Raw genomic sequence first — 22,497 nt, forward strand, 5'->3', positions numbered from 1 at the left:
AGAATGGCAGAAAACATGAGACTACAGTTTGCAACATGAATGCAACATCATTCTCTTAAAGTCTTTAAGATTAATTATCCCTGAATTATTGCAGAAAATATAGCTTTTTAGATGTATGTAATGAGTTAGAAGCAAATACTGGAGTGGCACAAATTTATTTCACCTCAGTTTAATAACCCAATAAAGTACAAAGAATACAAAAAATGCAAATAGCATCATGTAGCATATCACTTTTGCTTGGCTCCCACGAGATAAGTGTTTGAGTCTACCCATGGTTGCTCCCAGCAGTCCACCTGTAGATTCAAATCCAGTATCCTATAAAAACAGGGTATAAATACATAGTTAAATACCCAATGAAACATTATTCTAATGTATACACAACATTATGTATAATTTTTAACACTACAAGGTGGATGGATATTTAGCATAATAATTTATTTTATCATGTAAAAAAAAGTTCCAACTTAAAAAGCAAAGACCTGGAGGAAACTAACATCCTTCAACAGTAGTTTGCTTTGATTAACAAATAGTGTTCACCAATTCATCTGTTTCAAGAGCCTACAACTGTCTGTCTCAAACCATTTTTACCAGTTATACATTTTGCCACAAATATTTTTGATTAATTCCTATCCCAATTCACCGATTTCAGTTACACAAGCGCAATTCTTGCTGCCTTTGTATTTCGTCACCAGTCAGGCACATGTTTGTTTTACATAACCTCACTACCGTCGCAGCATAGGGCCTTACCTCCTGCTTATTGAATCACCTACCAGAGTTGCACACTTGCATTTGCACTTAACAACTTGTACAGCTTAATCTATTTTTTTGCATAAATGAACAGAGACTGGTGAATTTTCACCTGCACAATGTGTTGTTACATTTTTTATTGTTGCCAATGACAGGATAGACATGATGTGACATTCCTTGATAAAGAAACAAATTACTTGGAAAAACTAACTTCCAGCACAATCCCTTACTGAGGTAATGAAGCCTTTGTGCTGCCATAGGCATTAAATGGTTACTAAGATGGACTATCGTTCCACTGGATTAAATTGAAGCTTTCCTACATGTCAGTCGATACTGTGACTTGGATGTAGCTTGAAACCCCGCTCCCACCCACAACAAGGGCAATATTCAAGATACATTCATTAACGACAGCTTGAGGGTGTGCGATACGTACCATTTCATCCAGCGTTTTATTATGGTATTTAACTTCAGTTCCAATATCAATGGAAAGCTGTTGGGGGGGGGAGGGGTGGGGGAGGAGGGAAGAGGGGAAGAGAACAAACACCAATGTTTAAATGTTTAACAGCACACAGTTGTCTTATTCCATATTTTACACTTTAAAATACTTTTTAGTTTATGCTATGTTTATGATGCAATTTCCATTCAACGCCGTATTTCATGGAATTTTTTTCTTGTATATATTTGATGGCAAAACAACACAGTGCAGGTAAAGACATCCATGACAACTCACAAAGTTGGTCCTGGTGGTCATGGGAGCAAAAAAACTTAAGATAATTTGCAAAAGCAAAATACTGCGGATGCTGGAAATCTGAAATAAAAACAGAAAATACTCAGCAGGCCAGGCAGCATCTGTGGAGAGAGAAACAGAGTTAACGTTTCAGGTCGATGACCTTTCGTCAGAACTCAGAATTTGCATCAGGGTTTAGCATCACATCATATACATGGAACCATTTTCACTTCAAAAGACTGTTCAAAGTGTTAGGATAAAATTTGGTTTAAGGGGTCCTCAATATTCGACCAGTATAAAACTATCTGAAAGGTACCATTTAGTCTTGTTAGCTGGAAAACAAACGCAAAGCACCATGGGAATACTTGGCTATATTAACCCTTTTAGACCAACATAAATAGAAATTAGCTGACCAAAGGCATTCTGAAATGTTGCTTGTAATTACAACCTGGTAACTGTTTAGAAAGAGCCTGTACTTGGAAGAGATAAGAGTACAAAGGCACGATTAAGGAGTAGCAGCAAATAAGGCCTTGAAGAAGTAGTCAGCCAGCTGCATAATTCAATGTGGCTTTGTATCCAGCTAGCCATGTCTCTGCTGGAAAATACTTTCCCATACCGATAACAAGAGTAAGAGATAGCTTATGAATATGAAACCTCCTACAGTCGACAAGCTTTTTACTGATGTATTCAGGGGGACAGGCTTAGTAGTTGATTGATTAACCATGTAAACCAATGAAGTATCAATATTCCCATGTATACACCCCATTAGTAATAAGTGGGTGTTGTCTAATAAACTGTATAAACTAAGCTGTATTGTCACTTTTCCTCTGAACGGTGCCTCCAGCTGGGGTTGGCTGAGGTGGTTCTCCCGTGTGCACTCGTAATAAAACTATTGATCTGGGTAACACCCGAGTCTGTTAGTTCTGTTTTACCATCCAGATTTTCCTCGCTTACAGCTTGGTGTCAGAAGTGGGATACCACCGGACTGCTGATCGATCCTCCGCAACGACATACACGGAGGGGTGAGTAGCAATATTCACCCTTAACGTGGAAGTCTGCGCGGCGGATCGGGGTAGCGGTGGTATAAAGAACAGCGAGTGAAGGAGCAACAGGCTTCAGGTGTGGACCAATAGGACGCATTTTAGGGTACAAGCAGACCCAAGGAGTTTAGAAACTCTCGGGTGGGAAAAGCGCCAAGGGGAAAAGCGCTGGGTGGGGAAGCGCTAGGTAAAAATCGCCGACGGCCAGGAGCGAGCCGAGGGAGAGAGCTTGAAGGGTGTCTCTCTGGGGATAGGACATCCCCGCGAAGGGTTAAGTGTCGCCGACGGCCAGGAGCGAGCCGAGGGAGAGAGCTTGAAGGGTGTCTCTCTGGGGATAGAGAGTCCTCACAACACTAAATACCGGGTGACGATCTGGAGGGATTAAAGGATAGTTAGAGCATGAGCGTTTGTCTGCTTAGAGCATAAGTGTTTGTCTGTTTAGAGTATAAGTTTTGTGTCGTCGCTCCTTTAAAACATAAGATTGGATCTTTGAGAGTCACGGGGTGATCGGCACTATCTCAAACACCTTTCCTGAGCCTGAATTAAGAGGACATAGTCCCACGTGACGGCCAGGATCAAGTAGGTGTAGGGAACTATAAACACCACAGGATCATGATCCCATGACAAGTGAGTGTGCGCAAAATAAGTGTGTGTGGGTGAATGATAGGGTAACATAAGAACTATTGAGAAGTAAGTCAGAAGTTATATAGAATGCCTAAAAAGGATGCAGAGATAAAGAAGGGAAAGGATCTCATTTGCAGGCTAACCAATTTGAAAACTCAGCAAGGAAAAAAAAAAGATTTGGAAAGCCAGGCAAAGCTGCTGAGTCACCGATTTAAAAAAAAGAAAAAATAAATAAATTTAGGGTTTTGCCGACATGGAGGTTATTGACGTCTGTGCTGGGGCAAATGAGATACAGGATTTGCTGAGTGAAAGTAACCTGGAGAATATGCTCAGTTTGTGTGAAGGTGTGTGTTGGAGTGTGAACATTTTCCTGGCTGTGAATGTTTAAGAAGTTACAATATTCCTTTGTCTGAAAGTCTGTCCTTAAAAAAAAAATGTCTGTTGTGTGTTTTAGCTCCACCCACTTCTCTGTGTTAAAAAAAGCATTTAACCCTTTTGTCATGTCTTGGATTTTGGAAGTTTTAAGAATGTGTGAATAAGATTGTGCCCCCAGAATTGGAAAAACTTTTGAACGAATTTAAGTTAAGCTGGTGTGTAAAAAAAACCAAAAACAATTTGTTTAACAAAAGATTTAAGTTCCAGTCTAAGATTTAACCTTGGAGTTGCGGTTGCTATGGTGAAATCTTCCAAAGCAGTTTGATTTGATTTGTTTAAATGTTGAAAAACTAATTTTTCTCCAGTTATATTCAATGTTTTTATAGTATTTTGGAAAGACATCTGAAGAAAGGACAATAAGAAATATGACGTAATTTACTGTTTTCTGCAAGAATGTGCTATTTTGTTTTGTTTTGTCTGTTCATTGTTGATGCAGAGGATGGGCTTCGGCCTTGACGTTACAGTTGCCAGTGTGCCTGGAAGAAAATGAATTTGAATGTGAATGTTTGCAGAGCATGAGTGATTGTTTCTTTGTTGAAATGGCTTCCTTCTTTCTTTTCCAAGTGATACTGGTTGGTTGAAAGGGGGATTGGTTTGGATTGAATTGGAGTTGTGAGGTGGGTTAGCCTATTGAAGCCGGACTTTCATTGTGGCCACGGGGTATGGATTGGTGTAGTCTGAATTGAATAAGATAACTCCGCTCCGCAAGAACATCTGATAGTGGCAGGTCCCTCTACAATATTTCACTGACTACGGTGCTGGGAGCCCTACAGAATGTGGGACTAAAGTTAAACCCTAGAAAGGTACAGGTAGGGAAGGATGAAGAAATCTACCTAGGATACATAATAACACAAGGGAAGAGACAAATGCCCGAAGACAGATGGGAGGGGCACTAGGGCCAAGAGGAGCAGCACGCAACCACTGGCTGTGTGCTTTGATTTATCACAGTTCCGTACTTACAAGCAGCTAGAGATGGCAGCAGGAAGGGACCGCTTTATCCCAGAATATGCAGAAATGGCCCAGCCTATACAGGATTTGATCAAAGGGGGGAAACCATCCCAGGAGCTGGTGGACTGGGGCCCCAACCATGAAACAGCTTTTGTAAAGTTAAACAAGCCCTCGTAAGTGCTCCTGCCCTGGGATTACCAGACCAGAATAGGCCATTCCACATCTATAACTACCACAGTAAGGATTATTACAATGGCAACGGATAGGTTAAAAGGGAAGGTCGGCTAGAAGGAAGCCTATCTGCTCAGGTAGCAGGCTTGGTGGCTCTCACCGAAGCCCTGAGGTTAGCCGAAGGAAAAAGTGTAAACATATACAGATAGTCGGTATGCCTTTGGGGTGGTGCCTGATTACATGGTAGCCTGGAGTAGGCGAGGATATATGACATCAGGAGGAGGACCCATAAGACACGAGGATATAATCAAGGAATTAGTAGGAGCCTCTCTCCTACCCCAAGAGTGCGCAATAATAAATTAAAGCACACAAGAAGATTACTGACCGACACCAACAGGGCAATGCATGGGCAGACAAGGCAGCCAAGCGGGCAGCTGAGAAAGGGAATCTGACCAATGAAGCCCAAGTGTTCGTGTTTAGTTAAAGTGTGAAAACACAACTGTCTTTTTCGATCGGGAATGTTTTTTTTTTTTATTTACGTGAAGTGACGCAATTGCGTAAGGCTGATAACGTTTTGCTCCACCTTCAAAAGCCTGCAAAGGAGTTAACCCTTTCTACTGACAGCTGTTTAAGTTCACCAAGCAACAACTTTAGTATGAAATTTAAAGATAGTGGACATTATTAAGTTTAAGTTTCTTAATGTTAAGTTAATATTTCCCCACAGAGATAGAAGGAAAATTATGATTTGATAAATGGAAGTTATCTTGTAAACTAATTGTATGATAATGTGCAGCATGAGCTTGTACCGGTAGTGCTAGATTTAACCGATACGGCCTTACCTACGTGGTGTTCTAAGAAAACTCAACAATTGTACCAACACCTTCTAACTCAAGTGTTAAAACAAGGCGCGACATGGAATGGAGGTGGGCACCGTAAAAGAGATAGACAGATATGGAAACGTAAAAGGTCTGTGATAAATGACGCAGCAACTGCCTTTAATATGGGTACCTCAGTTGTTAACACTATTGGATTTGGCGGCACTGGATCAAAAGGTTAGAGACCTAGGGTCTCGCATTAAAGATGTATTACAAAAGACAAATGAAAATACAGGTAAGGAATTATCTGAGGATCAAACGCTGACCATATATTTGCAAAAGATAGCTACAGTGCTAGAAACACATGCCCAAACCATTAATAAATTAATAAGAGTACAATGCATCTCAGCAGGCGGCTGCTAATGACATATGTAGCACATATGGTAACTGGATTGTGGAACCAGAGAAATCCTGGCCCAGATATAGGCAGGGGAACGGTACCTCTAAACGGGCATTAGCAGGCAGGAGCTTGATGGATTGCCAGTTGAGAGCAATGGTTCGGGTGTACCCCATACAAGTCGAGTGTAAACCTGACAGGGAAGGGCTCCTAGGGTTAGTATTGGTAATACCAGTGATGGCACCCGAAGCCCAAGGACGAGAGGTGTACCGAATATGGAATATTGGGGTAGTGAAGGACGGAATGCACATATCCCATCACAATATGTTACCATATGCTGTAAAGATTAAAGGGAATTTGGCTGGAACAAAATTGGAGGGATGTGTTACTAGGCACGCTATCACTCTATGTCCACATAGTATTGGGCACAGCCCAGAGGCACAGTGTGGGTTTAACAATACTGGTACCAATCAGGATATTAATTGTACCATAGAGGCCCTAGAGGCGGATTTAAAACCCACTCAAGTGGAATACGCCGGAAAGGGTGAATATTGTGTTACAACTAATTTGAAAATGTTTAAATATGCCAATCTAACTTGTGATATTCTAAGTTCAGAGTTCTGCTTCACTTCTGAAAACCCGGTATGGATTGGACACGAGGAATTGGTGGAGATACACCAGCATAACCTCACCACCTTACAAGTTTCTGAAGATATCAAGAAAGACTTAAAAGACTATCAGAACACATTTGGGTATCCGATACCCCTGTTGCCTGAACACTTGAAAGTATTGCGAATGGAGATACGCCTCTCTCAGAAGGTTTATTATAGCCTACAACAGAACAATAAAAATATTAAGCATGACATTGATCAAATTAAAGTCACCACTTGGTGGGATGACCTTTGGAGTTGGGGACTGAATATACAGATCCATCCTTGGATTAGATTAATTTCACATGTATTAGTAGTAGTGCCGTTTGTTGTAATGTGCTTCTTGATTTTTATGGCCTGTAATAAATGTCGTAGGCAGAGGATGAAAAGGTTGGCTAAGGCAGTAAAGCAGAGACTGGGTGAGAATGTCCCCAGTGCCTCTTTGACCTCAACAAAGGACATGTCTGAGTGGTACCGGGAGTAGTATATACCAGGGTAAGGTGCATATAAAAAGGGGAGACAATCATAGTTTGATAGGACTATCAGATGTTCTGCCTCTCTTCCACCCGGACTGGTGGCCACCACGAAGGGAACCTGGTTAAGATGAGGTACAGCATCCTGCATATAGGTGACGGATAAGGGTTGGCTACCTTGGGCTTAGCCAAGGGCCAAAAGGGGGGATTGTTAGGATAAAATTTGGTTTAAGGGATATAAAGGGGTCCTCAGTATTCGACCGGTATAAAACTATCTGAAAGGTACCATTTAGTCTTGTTAGCTGGAAAACAAACGCAAAGCACCATGGGAATACTTGGCTATATTAACCCTTTTAAACTAACATAAATAGAAATTAGCTGACCAAAGGCATTCTGAAATGTTGCTTGTAATTACAACCTGGTAACAGTGACCTGTACCAAGGGGACGGTCTACACCTGAACTGTGAGGGAGCCGATGTCCTCGGGGTAATATTTTCTAGGGCGGTTCGGGAGGATTTAAACTAATTTGGCAGGGGGATGGGAACCTAGGTAGTGGAAAAGAGGGAAGTCATATGAAGTTAGAAATAGATGGTAGAAAGGTGAGAAGCAATAAGCAAAGGAGAGAAACACAAAGGGCCAAACTAATTCATAATGAGAGTGTGAAAAAAGCAAGCCTGAAGGCTTTGTATCTTAATGCTAGAAGCATTAGGAACAAGGTGGATGAATTAGTTGTGGAAATAGAGGTAAACAAGTATGATTTGATTGGGATTACAGAAACGTGGCTGCAGGGTGGGCAAGGCTGGGAACTTAACATCCAGGGATATACAATATTTAGGAAGGATCGGCAAAAAGGTAGGGGAGGTGGGGTAGCATTGCTGGTAAAGGAGGGGATTAATGCAATGGAAAGGAAGGATATTAACTCGGATGAAACGGAATCTGTATGGGTAGAAATGAGAAATAGCAAGGGGAGGAAAACGTTAGTGGGTGTGATATATAGGCCTCCAAATAGTAATATGGAGGTGAGGGAAGGCATAAAAAGGGAAATTAGAGAAGCGTGCGATAAGAGCACAGCTGTCATCATGGGTGACTTTAATTTACATATTGATTGGACTACCCAAATTAGTAAAAATTCTGAGGAGGAGGAATTCCTGGAATGTTTTCGGGACGGTTATCTGGACCAATATGTCGAGGAGCCGACTCGAGATTAGGCCATTTTAGACTGGGTATTGTGCAATGAGAAGGGACTTATCAGCAATCTTCTTGTACGAGGCCCCTTGGGTCAGAGCGATCATAATATGATCGAGCTCTCAGTCGAGATGGAGAGTGAGGAAATTGAATCAGAGACTAAGGTCCAGAACTTAAATAAAGGGAATTACGAGGGTATGAGACGGGAATTGGGTAAGATTGATTGGGTGGTGTTTCTGGGGGGATTGACAGTGGATAGACAATGGCAAGCATTCAAAGATAGAATGGAAGAATTCCAGAACATGTTTATACCGGTTTGGCACAAAAATAAACCTAAAAAGGTGACTCAACCGTGGATAACGAGGGAAATTAGGGACAGCATAAAATCAAAAAAAAGGGCATATCAACTGGCAAAAAAAAGCACCAGACCGGAAGATTGGGGGCAGTACAGGATACAGCAAAAGAGGACAAAGGGATTAATCAGGAAGGGGAAAATAGAATACGAAAGTAAACTTGCAGCAAACATAAAGACAGACTGCAAAAGCTTTTATCGGTATATCAGGAGGAAAAGACTGGTAAAATCCCAAGTCGGTCCCTTGCAGTCCGATTCGGGAGAATATATAATGGAGAATAAGGAAATGGCAGACCAATTAAACTCATACTTTGGTTCTGTATTCACAAAGGAGGACACAAATAACCTCCCAGGAATATCGACAAACATAGGGACGAATGAGAGGGAGGAGCTGACAGAAATTAGTATCTCTAGGGATATGGTGTTGGGTAAGTTGAGGGGACTGAAGGCCGACAAATCCCCGGGGCCTGATAAACTACATCCTAGGGTACTTAAGGAGGTGGCCCTGGAGATAGCAGATGCTCTAAGGATCATCTTCCGGAACTCCTTTGACTCGGGAACAGTACCTGTGGATTGGAGGGTAGCTAATGTTACCCCAATATTTAAAAAGGGGGGTAGAGAGAAAGCAGGGAATTATAGACCAGTAAACCTTACATCGGTTGTGGGCAAAATGCTAGAGTCCATTATTAAGGATAAAATAGCGGAGCACTTGACAAATGGGGAAAGGATCGGACAGAGTCAACATGGATTTACAAAGGATAAATCGTGTTTGACTAATCTGCTGGAATTTTTTGAGGAAGTAACTGGTAAAATAGATGGGGGAGAGCCAGTGGATGTGGTGTACCTTGACTTCCAGAAAGCCTTCGATAAGGTTCCACACAAAAGATTATCATGCAAAATTAAGGCTCATGGGATTGGGGGCAAAGTATTAACGTGGATAGAGAACTGGCTGGCGGATAGAAAACAGAGAGTTGGAATAAACGGCTCGTTTTCGGAGTGGCAGGCAGTGACCAGCGGGGTGCCGCAAGGATCTGTCCTGGGACCCCAGCTGTTCACAATATATATAAATGATCTGGATCAGGGAATTGGATGCAATATTTCCAAATTCGCTGACGACACTAAACTAGGAGGAGGGGTGGGCTCTGATGAGGATGTCAGGAGGCTACAGTGCGATTTGGACAGGTTGGGGGAATGGGCGGATACGTGGCAGATGCACTATAATGTGGATAAATGCGAGGTTATCCACTTTGGGGGTAAAAACAGGAGGGTGGATTATTATCTAAATGGCAATAGATTGGGAGATGGGGAAGTGCAGAGGGACCTGGGTGTTCTTGTGCACCAGTCACTGAAGGAGAGCATGCAGGTGCAACAGGCGATTAAGAAGGCAAATGGTATGTTGGCCTTCATATCAAGGGGGTTCGAGTATAGGAATAGGGATACCTTACTACAGCTGTACAAGGTGCTGGTGAGACCGCATCTGGAGTATTGTGTACAGTTTTGGTCGCCCCATCTGCGGAAGGATGTTCTTGCCATGGAAAGAGTGCAGCGGCGATTCACCAGGCTGATACCTGGAATGGCGGGAATGACCTACGAGGAGAGATTGAATAGTTTGGGCTTGTACTCACTGGAGTTTAGAAGATTGAGAGGGGATCTCATCGAAACATATAAAATTATGGCAGGCCTGGACAGGCTGAATTCAGAGAGAATGTTTCCAATGGCAGGGGAGCACAGAACCAGGGGCCACAGTCTAAAAATAGCGGGCAAATCATTTAAAACAGAGATGAGGAAGAATTTCTTCACTCAAAGAGTGGTGAGCCTGTGGAATTCCCTGCCACAGAGGGCTGTGAAGGCTAATTCAATAAATATTTTCAAGAGAGAATTGGATATATTTCTGAAGGCTAAGGGGATTAAGGGTTACGGAGAAAAGGCGGGGACGGGGTACTGAACTGGTAAGATCAGCTATGATCTCAGACGAAGATCAGCCATGATCTCATTGAATGGCGGAGCAGGCTCGAAGGGCCGAATGGCCTACTCCTGTTCCTATCTCTATGTTTCTATGTAACTGTTTAGAAAGAGCCTGTACTTGGAAGAGATAAGAGTACAAAGGCACGATTAGGAGCAGCAGCAAATAAGGCCTTGAAGAAGTAGTCAGCCAGCTGCATAATTCAATGTGGCTTTGTAGCCAGCTAGCCATGTCTCTGCTGGAAAATACTTTCCCATACTGATAACAAGAGTAAGAGATAGCTCATGAATATGAAGCCTCCTACAGTCGACAAGCTTTTTACTGATGTATTCAGGGGGACAGGCTTAGTAGTTGATTGATTAACCATGTAAACCAACGAAGTATCAATATTCCCATGTATACACCCCATTAGTAATAAGTGGGTGTTGTCTAATACACTAAGCTGTATTGTCACTTTTCTTCTGAGAACGGTGCTTCCAGCTGGGGTTGGCTGAGGTGGTTCTCCCGTGTGCACTCGTAATAAAACTATTGATCTGGGTAACACCGGAGTCTGTTAGTTCTGTTTTACCATCCAGATTTTCCTCGCTTACAGCTGTATTTTCCTTCCTCTCCAATGAGGGCAAGTTTTTGTCCATCCTCTGCTTATTTTAACTTATCTCTAGATCCAGTGAGTGGGAAAGGGAGATTCAAAGGCACGGAGCATAAGATGGGGTAAACAATTGAACAATGTCATTGTTTATTATTATTTGAATTAGATCCCAGAGTTCAAACATTGATTCATATTGCTGTACGTGGTAAAGGTGTGTGTCTGTGGTGTGTGTGGAGATACAAATATAAATCACAAACAGATCTTAAACTGCAACACAACTGCATCAGGAGGCTACACTTGCCCAAAAGTTAACATCAAGTATGGGAAATAGGAAAAATCATAGCAGAGGATGAAGGTCATCAAGCTGAAACGTTAACTCTGTTTCTCTCTCCACAGATGCTGCCTGACCTGCTGAGTATTTCCAGCATTTTCTGTTTCTATTTCAGATTTCCAGCATCCGCAGTATTTTGCTTTTGTATACTTTACTGAGGTTGAGTTAAGACACTTCAGGGGAAGATTTCCCTGTTCGCTATTAGGAGCAAAATTATAAATTCTTTGTACTCAAGTTGATAATTTTGTTACAAATGCCGGAGGATATCTTGCCCCATTGTTGGGGACAGCATCTGGCCTGTGTAAAAGAGCTCCATTCTCCAGCAAGGACCACCAAGCACAATTCATCAAACTGGTCAAAAAACATTCTTTGAGCTATTCCAAGAGCATCATTGTTGCTAAATGTTACTTTCTCCTCTACTGATACCGCCTTCTGTTGTCTTAGTTTAGTTGATGAGGAGAACAATTAATTCAACAATAATTAATAATGCTATATCATTAATCTAACATGACCTAGAAACCAAAATAATACTACAGCAGTTTAGAAATAATAATTCGGGTCCACTGAAATTTTTTCTTGCAGTAAAGCCAGTTCAAGGTACAGTCTACTGTTAATTGAAAGTCATGCTTTGCTTAAAAAAAAATCCAGAAATTTGAATTAAGCAAGTGTAATACAACAGCACGGGGTGTTTTTTGCACTATTTCAATTCAATTTAAATCAAGCAACTTCAAATTAAGAGCAGCAGACTGTATTCAGAATTAATGGATTTCTGTATTAGCTCACCTTCAGTACCATAGAAAATTAATGCATTGAAATATATAATAAATAATAGATCATATAAAATGGGAAAAATGCACTATAGCAACACTGTTATCAGTTCATCTGAAACTTAAATAATTGTTTACAAGTATTTGAACTTACTGATTTTAATGCAGTCACTTTTTCTCGAAGGCCCTCTGTTAATTTATCATTTTCTTCTTCATACACACTGTAACCACTTCCAGTGTAAGCAGGAGATCCTTCCCCTGGAGTAGGAGATAAAAGAATTGATTGTGTGGCGATGGAACACTGACATTTATCTTTGTAAGCTAACAAATGGTTCCCAAACACAAGAACGCTGATTTTGTGTTACACGTAGGAGTCATTACAAAAATCCTGGTAATATCATAGTAGAGATGAGAGGACAAGGGAGACATTACAGTGTTCTAGATTATAACTAATTCTGGAGTACTTACTGAAATTAAATCGCTGTAACTTTTTTTTTGAAGAATCTTAGTAATTTAAACCATTTCTAAAAATTCACAATTATTTTAATTTAAGTAATTTACAACAATGAAATAATTAAAAATACACCTTGCACAGGTATTTTAAGCCATATTCTATTGATGTTCCCATCATCCTGATAGCGGCAATTTTGTATTTAGCAACGTAAACAGTGAAATTAATTTTCTGGACAATTTGACACCCAGCTCTTTCTTTCCATCATCTCTTTCAGCCCCTCACTGCCTTGGTGCTGCCAGACTGCTTGTCCAACATACAATCTTGGACGAGTGGCAATTTCATCCCGCTTAACATTGGCAAGACCAAAGCTATTGATGTCCCCTGCCCCAAATTCCATCCCCATCTCTGGTCACTGTCTCAGCACAAACTCAGAATCTTGTTTAACTCTGAACTGAGCTTCTGACACCATATCCTCTCCATCACAGGGACCACCTTTGTAACAGTGCCTGCCACCATCCTTACCTCAACCTATGTGTCGCTGAAACCCTCATCCACGTCTTTGTCACCTCCAGACTTGACTATTCCAATGATTTCCTGGCCGACTTTGCATCTTCCAAGTTCTGTAATCTTCAGCTCATCCAAAACTCGCCTTCCTATAGTCTATCCGTTATCAAGTCCACTCTCCAACCACTCCTTCCTCGCTAGCCTACATTGGTTCCCAGTCCCAGACAAAAGCCTCAAATTTGTAGTTCTCATTCTTGTGTTTAAATCCTTTCATGAGCTTTCCCCTCCATATTCCCATAACCTCATCAAGCCCTGCAACCCCTACCACACTCATTCCTCCAACACCGGCCTCTTGCGCATCACTCATTCTCCCCACCCCTCATTCTCCTCACCAACAGTGGTCGTGCCTTCAGATACCTCGGCCCACATTCTGGAAATATGTCTCTCCAACTCCTCTTCCTTTAAGACCCTCCTTAGAACCAATATCTTTAATAAACCTTTTGGTCACCTCTCCTAATATCTCCTCCTTTGATTTAGCATCCATTTTTTCCTGTCTCCGTGAAGTACCTGTGGACATTTTTCTACGTTACAAGTGCTACATAAATCCAAATGGTTGAAATCAAATAATCTATAGATGCAACACCTGCCCTTTTATCTCCTCCTTTCCCACTGTTCAGGGCACCAAACGCTCCTTCCAGGTGAAATAGCGATTTACTTGTACTTCTTGCAATTTAGTGTACTGTATTCGCTGCTCACGATGCAGTCTCCTCTACATTGGGGATACCAAACGCAGATTGGGTGACCACTTTGCGGAACACCTCCGTTCAGTCCGTAAGCGTAACCCCGAACTTCCGGTCGCCTGTCACTTTAATTCTTTGCTCCACTCCCACTCCGACCTCTTGGTCTTCGGCCTCCTCACCTCCACTGTTCCAATGAAGCTCAACATAAGCTTGAGGAACAACACCTCATCTTTCGATTAGGCACCTTACAGCCTTCTGGGCTCAACATCGAGTTCAACAATTTCAGACCATAATCTCGGCCCCTATTTTTTCAGATGGCAGCTATTGATGATTCTGCCATTCTCATTTACACCTCCTCTAGACTCATCTTTTGTTTTTTTACTTGTCCCATTACCATCTCCTTTTGCTTTGTACTATCATACCTTTCATAATATAATCACTCCTGCCTTCCACCCTATCACAGATGTTGTGTTTGTACCGCTATACACAACTACATAAAATAATAAAGTAGCAGAGACTGAGAGTAACTTCAAGTGATCTTTACTGGGTAACTGGAACTTCAGCACTGACTGTACAAATCGATACGCGTCTGTTATATACGCTCGCAACTAAGGATGTACATCCGCAATACAAAGTAGTCCCTTCAATGTTGTATACATTACACTTCCTCTCCCTTTAGTTTAATAGTATATTAATGCAAAATTTCTATAATTAACATACAGAGCCTGTCTTTACAGTAACAAAATTCAAATTCCAACATAACATTTTATTTTGTCAACAGCCCTTTTACAAGTCAAGTCTCTGGGGAGGCCTCCTCTGCCTCTCTGGGTAACGTCTCTCCAGACTCTTTTCTCTCCACCTTCAATGTTCTGTTGGTAATTACGTGGTGGCCCTCGGCGGCGAGGGTTGTAGCGGCGGTAACGATTTCGGTCCGCGGCATATCGGCTTCCTTGAACTGGAACTCCACCTGAACCAGTGACGTTTGCCGCCTCTGCACCCTTTTCACCTTCCACTACGTCAAACTCCACAGTTTCACCGTCTCCAACACTGCGTAGATATTTCCGTGGGTTATTCTTCTTTATGGTAGTCTGATGTACAAATACATCTTCCTTTGTATCATTCCTGTTGATGAATCCATAGCCATTTCGTACGTTGAACCACATTACTGTTCCAAGAACCTTTGTTGCGATGACTTTCTTCTCCCCGGGGGATTTGGGCTCGTCAGGCTGTGGCTGCTGCTGCTGTTCGGGTTGCTGCTCAACTATTGTTGTGTGAAATACCTCGGCTGAGTCAACTGTTGTAGTTCTCTCCGAGGTCGGCAGTGGTAAACGTGACAAACCATCGGCGTTGCCATGTTGCTTGGTCCCCTTGTATTCAATAGCATACAGGTGAGCCCCTAGGAAGAGTGACCATCGCTGTAGCCATTGTGCCGTCATCACTGGAATGCCCTTCCTTGGGTTGAAGATTGAAACAAGAGGCTGGTGGTCAGTTAACAGTGTAAACTGTTGACCATACAAGTAGTGGTTGAATTTCTTGACTCCCCACACAAGGCTGAGGGCCTCTCGGTCAATCTGTGCATAATTACGTTCAGCTGTCGTCAATGATCTTGAAGCAAAGGCTATTGGTCTCTCTGAGCCGTCTGGGAACTTATGTGACAACACGGCACCAATGCCATAGGGTGAAGCATCATATGCCAGTCGAATAGGTAAGGATGGGTCAAAGTGAGCTAGCACCTCTTCTGAAGTAATGAGTCTTTTACTCTCTTGAAAAGCTTGTTCACAGCTGTCACTCCACTCCCATTGTGACCCTGTCTGTAGCAGTGCATTTAGTGGATGTAACACTGTGGATAGGTTGGGCAAGAACTTGTGATAGTAGTTCACCAGTCCAAAATATGATCTCAATTAAGACACATTTTCAGGTGTTGGTGCCTTAATCACAGCTTCAATCTTGTCTGGAGGCTTGTGTAAACCGTCCTTGTCAATCACATGTCCACAGTATGAGATTTCCTTTTTGAAAAACTCACACTTGTCTCGGTTCGCTCGGAGCCCATACTCCCGTAGCCTGATGAGCACCTATTTGAGGTTGGAAAGGTGGTCGTTGTCATTCTTGCCAGTAATGATGATGTCATCAAGATAACACTGAGTACCTAGGATCCCCTGCAGGACTTGGTCCATTGCCCTTTGCCAGATTGCAGGAGCTGATGCTATTCCGAATACCAGCCGATTGTACTTGTAAAGGCCTTTGTGCGTATTTATTGTCAGGTGCTTCTTTGATGCATCATCAATTAAGAACATAAGAACATAAGAAATAGGAGCAGGAGTATGCCAATCGGCCCCTCGAGCCTGCTCCGCCATTCAATAAGATCATGGCTGATCTGATCCTAACCGCCAATCTACTATCACAGAACCATCTCTTGAATCTAACAGAATTAGACACACGAAATAGGAGCAGGATCAGGCTACATGGCCCCTGGGCCCGCTCCGCTACCCACAGGGCCATGAGCGATCCGAACCTAGACTCATGTCCAAATTCCTGCCCGCTCCCCGCAACCCTTAATTCCCTTTACTTCTAGGAAACTGTCTATTTCTGTTTTAAATTTATGTAATGATGTAGCTTCTACAGCTTTTTGGAGCAGCATATTCCATGGACCTACCACCCTCTGAGTGAAGTAGTTCCTCCTCATCTCAGTTTTGAAAGAGCAGCCCCTTATTCTAAGACTATGCCCCCTAGTTCTAGTTTCACCCATCATCGGGAACATCCTCCCCGCATCCACCCGATCCAACCCCTTCACAATCTTATATGTTTCAATAAGATCGCCTCTCATTCTTCTGAACTCCAATGAGTAGAGTCCCAATCTACTCAACCTCTCCTCATATGTCCATCCCCTCATCCCCGGGATTAACCGAGTGAACCTTCTTTGTACTGACTCGAGAGCAAGTATGTCTTTTCTTAAGTATGGACACCAAAACTGTATGCAGTATTCCAGGTTCGGTCTCACCAATACCTTGTACAACTGAAGCAATACCTCCCTATTTTTATATTCTATCCCCCTAGCAATGAAAGCCAACATTCCATTGGCCTTCTTAATCACTTGCTGCACCTGCACACTAACCTTTTGAGTTTCGTGCACCAGGACCCCCAGATCCCTTTGTACTTCAGTACTTTCCAGTTTCTTGCCATTAAGATAATAACTTGCTCTACGATTTTTCCTGCCAAAGTGCATAACCTCACACTTTCCAGTATTGTATTCCATCTGCCAAATCTCTGCCCACTTACTTAGCCTGTCTATGTCCCCTTGCAGGTTTTTTATGTCCTCCTCACTCACTACTTTCCCTCCCATCTTAGTATCATCTGCAAACTTTGATATGTTACACTCGGTCCCCTCCTCCAAATCGTTAATATAGATTGTAAAGAGTTGGGGACCCAGCACTGACCCCTGTGGAACACCACTAGTTACTGATTGCCAGTCCGAGAATGAACCATTTATCCCAACTCTCTGCCTTCTGTTAGATAGCCAATCCTCTATCCATGCCAGAATATTACCCCCAATCCCGTGATTTTTTATCTTAAGCAATAATCTTTTGTGTGGCACCTTGTCAAATGCCTTTTGGAAGTCTAAATACACTACGTCCACTGGTTCCCCTTTATCCACCCTATATGTTACTTCCTCAAAGAACTCCAGCAAATTTGTCAAACATGACTTCCCCTTCATAAAACCATTTGGAGATAGGCCTGGGCCAAGTCAATCTTTGTGAAGCGTTCCCCTCTTGACAGGGAAGCAAAGATGTCCTCAATGCGAGGCAATGGGTACTGTACTGTGTGGAGGACTGGGTTAACAGTCACTTTAAAGTCTCCACGGATGCACACTTTTCTTGGCTTTCCTGGTTTTGTGCTGGAGGTTTTCTTCATCACTGGAACTATAGGGGTGGCCCATTCACTCCAATCCACCTTGGACAGGACCCCTAATTGCTCCAAGTTCTCCAGCTCTGCTTCTACTGAAGGGCGAATTGCATAAGGCACTGGTCTGGCCTTGTGGAACTTTGGATTTGTGTTCTCCTCAATCTTAACTTTTGCTTTCATGCCCTTAAGTGTTCCTATTCCCTTCTTGAACAGTTCCTGAGAGTCAGAGAGTATTTGTGACAGTCTCTCAGGAGTGGCGTTGCTGTCCTCCTTTGCTGACACAAACAGTGCTTGGATGGTGTGCCAATCCAACTGTATTTTCCTGAGCCATTCGCGTCCCAGTAATGGTGGTCCTCCATTTTCCACTACATAGAGGTTCAATTGCGGTATTTTTTTTCTTTGTATGTCACTGTCACTTTTATTTTACCTTTGGGGCACACTCTTTGTCCCGTGTATGTCTTTAACAGTACTTTAACAGTTGGCCTTAGCGGTATGTGTGGAAAACAGTCGTTTGTAGTCATGTACAGAGATCACTGTTAAAGCTGAGCCTGTGTCCAACTCCATTTTCAGCCTAACTCCTGCCACTTCTGGAGTAACCCATATTATTCTGTGATCCTCTGTTTCTTTCACACTGTGCAGTTTTAGACAAGCCAGATCCTCTTCCTCTGAGTCTGTGTCACTTTTTTCTTTATCTGAACTGTCTCCAGTCACATAGTGTACCTTCTTGTATCTATCTTTGAAAGGTTTCTTGTTTTCAGTCACTTGGTGTGCCTTTGTATCAGTTTTCTGCTTCTTTGCTTTGCAGACCCTTTCAATGTGCCCTCGTTTGCCACATTGTCTGCAATCTGTCTTTAAACCAACAGTCATTGTGGTCATGTGACATTTTACCACAGCGATAGCACTTCTTTTCTTGTTTCAGTGACATTGTTAGTGGAATATTCCAGGGATTTTTGTTGAATTTCTAAAGCACCACGTGCTGCTGCTTCCATTGAAATTACAATACTTAGAGCCTTCTCCATGGTGAGGTCTTTTTCAGACAAGAGCTTCTTTTGTGTGCTTTCATTTTGCATGCCACACACAAATCTGTCTCTCAATGCGTCTGATAAGCCCACTCCAAATTGGTAATGTTCTGATAATTTGCGCAACTTTGCCAAATATTCAGAAATGCTTTCATTTTTGCTCTGGTTCCGTTTATGGAATTTAAATCTTTCGGCTATGAGCAGTGGTCTGGGGCTTAAATGGTCTTGGAGTGTGTCCACTATTTGTTTGAATGTTTTGTTTGCTGGCTTTTCAGGAGTTAATAAACTACGTAGCAGCCCGTATGTCTTCGCACCCATAACACTCAGCAAAACAGTGGCTTTCTTTTCTACCTCCACTCCGTTAGCCTCACAGTACAACTCCACTCTTTCAATGTAAGTTGCCCAGTCTTCAATGCTGCTATCAAATGCTGCAATTGTGCCAATCATCGCCATTTTTTTTTCCAAACCCGTTTTTCTTTCTTTACTAGTTAGCTAGCATCATGCAAGTCCTGTGCACTTTTCACTTGACTTACGTATCCCCTGCTTAGCTTAGCAAGCGTGCTCCATTTTCTCTACCTTCTCGCTCCTTTCTTCCAAGTTTCGGTGTCCTCTGGATGCGATGCCAGAATAGGAAGACGTAGGTTCATAATTCTCGTCGCCAATTTGTTGTGTTTGTACCGCTATACACAACTACATAAAATAATAAAGTAGCAGAGACTGAGAGTAACTTCAAGTGATCTTTACTGGGTAACTGGAACTTCGGCACTGACTGTACAAATCAATACGCGTCTGTTATATACGCACGCAACTAAGGATATACATCCGCAATACAAAGTAGTCCCTTCAATGTTGTATACATTACAACAGACCTTCCCCTTTTGTTCTTTCCTCCCCTCCTCCCTTTCCCTGCCTCTGTACTTGCTTAAAATCTGATACATCTCTAACTTTTTCCAGTTCTGACAATACGTCAGCAACCTGAAACGTTAACTCTTTCTCCACAGATGCTGCCTGACCTGCTGAGTATTTTCTGTTTTTGTTTATAATCTATGTAATCGTTCAGTAATGTGGCTTCTCCCAAGTATGAAAATAAATACTATATATATATTCAATTTCATATGTAGCATCCTCTCCCCTACACCCCAATTGCAACCGTTCTTTCAGAAATTATGCAGTGTGTGATCTAGTTTTCTGGATCTGGTTCCACAGTCACTTAGCTGCTCCTTCTCCCATCTCTCACCCTTTATTATAAGGCAGCTGGTTTCTTTCTACAAATTCACTTCTATTAATTTCTCCCAGTGATTTAAGTAGGAGTATTATAGATCAATAATATTTGCTACTATCAATTAACTGGTGGCCTGGGACCTGTATTCCATTATATATGTACCGCCTGCAAACATCGTACTTCATTTCAATGTGATTTTTTTTAAACGTCTGACATCCTCATCTTACCCAAACCCGCACGTCTCATTTTGCCGGCAGTCTGATTTAGTTTAGCCCTCCTGTGACGATGTCACTCTAGGTATGAGACGGTACACAAGAGCCTTCCTGTGTGCTGAACTCTGTCACTGACTTCCTCACAGCGCCACGACATCACTGAGCCTGAGAGCGCAGCGTGCCGCACGCGCCAGCATTCTGGGAGAACGCCGCGCGGCCGGGCCGCTGTCTCCCCGTTCCAAATCCCAGCGAGCTCGCGCACCTTATTCACAATATAATGGTGACAGTAAGTCGTGCTCGGTTTATGAATGAGTTGTTTCAGCTCTAATGACTTGTCATTATCCTCAGCGATTATTCTTTCACACTCATCACAGGTAAAACTACAGCTCCCAGAGTTCACTGGGAACAGCTTCGTCATCACGTTCGGCCTCGTGGGCTTCTGGTCTGTGTGAAAATTTGAATGTTGTCTTAATGTGAGCTGGTGAGATTTCTTTAATCCACTGTTTCCTATTTGTACATTGTTTTTGTTCAGAATCAAAGTTACTGCATTTTTCTCTAGACAATGTAAAGTTTCAGCTGTATTGGACAAAAGTTTCAAGAAAATACAATTATGGAATATTATGGTAAAAGAGGTGGAGAGGAATATATTTGTACCCACAGTTGCACTGGTCTCTCAGATAGATGAGTTATTGGGAACTTAAATAAATAATGTGAAGCATGCAGGACAAATAGGTATCCAGCAAATCTTGTGGGAGAAAGGTGACGGGGCTTATTGCAATTAAAATATGAACATACAGAAGCAAGTTAAAAGGTTGAGCGAGGTCACAGAGAGACCTAGAAAACAAAGCATAGCTGCAGAGATAGAACATAACAATAAAACAAAATCTTTCAGTACTTCAATAGTGTCGTGTATTGATTGTGAGTTTGACACCAGTCAATACGGTAATGTAATGTGCGAGTTTAACACCAGTAAATACGGTAATGTAATGTGCATTGCATTATGGGAATTACCCGGGAAAGCGGCAGTCAGACATTTTACCAATAAAGTAAAGATCACAGTTATAAGCCTGTCTGCCTGACTCTGATTTAATTCGACGTATCTACATGCTTGATTGAATGTATTAAATCATAGATACAACATTGGCGATGAGGATAACGAACAGGAATCATTTTAAATCGGTAGATGCCCAAGTTTTAGTTAGTTAGGATGGAGAAGACCGGCATTCAAAATTTTGCATGTTTCGCCGAGCCAGCCACGTTGGGTCCAAGATGGACGAGGTGGTTAACGTCTTTTGAGCTTTATGCCGACGGCAAAGGACTCATTATCGACGATACCTCTACAGCTGCCACAAAGCAGAGGAGAAGAGCTCTACTTCTACACCTAGCAGGACCAGATGTCCAGGATATCTTTTCGACTCTACCGGACACAGGAGAGCCAGCAGACTACACGGTGGCGGTTAGTGCTTTGAATCACTACTTCGTGCCCCAGGTCAACACAGCATTTGCTAGACAGACTTTTCATAAGTTGTCCCAGAAGACAGGTGAGACTGTGCAACAATTTGCTACTCGCTTGCGGCAGGCTGCTAAAGACTGTGCTTTTGGGGGGGATGCGGATAATCAAATAAGAGACGCTATCCTGAGTAGGTGCACGTCAGCCTATGTGCGGAGGAAATTGCTAGAGGAAGGGCATGGTCTAATGCTCGCCCGCACGTTACAATTGGCCTCACTGTGAAAATGTCGAGGAGCAGATGTCAGCCATGTCATGTACAGAGAAGGTGGAGACAGATACTGTTCATCGTGTTACACGGAAAAGAGGGTATTATGTGAAAAGCTCGACAGAGAAACCAAAGGGAAATGGTGATAGGAACGAAAGGAAATGTTACAGATGTCGACACACAGACCACATGGGCAGAGATCTGAAATGCCCAGCACGCGGACAAACGTGTCATAAGTGCAAAGGAAAGGATCATTTCTCCAAAGTATGCTGCACAAAGGGTACAAAGAAACACAGGGTGAACAATGTAGAGGAACAAAATAACTGCATTTGCTGTTACTGGAAATAACGTGACAGAGAGACTTACCTTTTGTGTGGGGGGAGTAAACCTGAGCATGTTAATTGATTCGGGTGCAACTAATAATGTGATAGATGAGAATACATGGGAAGGATTAAAGTCAGAACACATTAAGTGTCAGTCACATGTCCCTAAGACAGAGAGAAAGTTATTCTCTTAT

At 42.4% G+C, this 22,497-nt stretch overlaps 1 protein-coding gene across 1 annotated transcript; it reads right to left on the minus strand.

Annotated features, from left to right (window-relative positions):
- Positions 1-139: 139 nt before the first annotated feature.
- On the minus strand, positions 140-20,490 carry bet1 (Bet1 golgi vesicular membrane trafficking protein). Its single transcript, XM_085988283.1, has 4 exons — positions 20,281-20,490; positions 12,369-12,472; positions 1,181-1,237; positions 140-315 (listed from the first exon to the last, which is right to left on the minus strand). The coding sequence occupies exons 1-4, from the start codon at positions 20,297-20,299 to the stop codon at positions 160-162; spliced, it is 336 nt and encodes a 111-aa protein (XP_085844409.1). The 5' UTR covers positions 20,300-20,490; the 3' UTR covers positions 140-159.
- Positions 20,491-22,497: the final 2,007 nt, after the last annotated feature.

The sequence above is a fragment of the Somniosus microcephalus genome, chromosome 5, assembly GCF_052327205.1.
Source record: "Somniosus microcephalus isolate GS21.2 chromosome 5, FLI_Smic_1.0, whole genome shotgun sequence".
NCBI classification, from domain to species: Eukaryota; Metazoa; Chordata; class Chondrichthyes; order Squaliformes; family Somniosidae; genus Somniosus; species Somniosus microcephalus.

Bases quoted from the DNA above. Each gene is read 5' to 3' on its own strand.
- bet1 (XM_085988283.1), bottom strand. The intron at 1,238-12,368 runs GTAAGTTCAAAT...CCCCCCCAACAG, and splicing joins AAGTGACTGCATTAAAATCA to CTTTCCATTGATATTGGAAC. The intron at 316-1,180 runs GTACGTATCGCA...CTGTTTTTATAG, and splicing joins ATAAAACGCTGGATGAAATG to GATACTGGATTTGAATCTAC.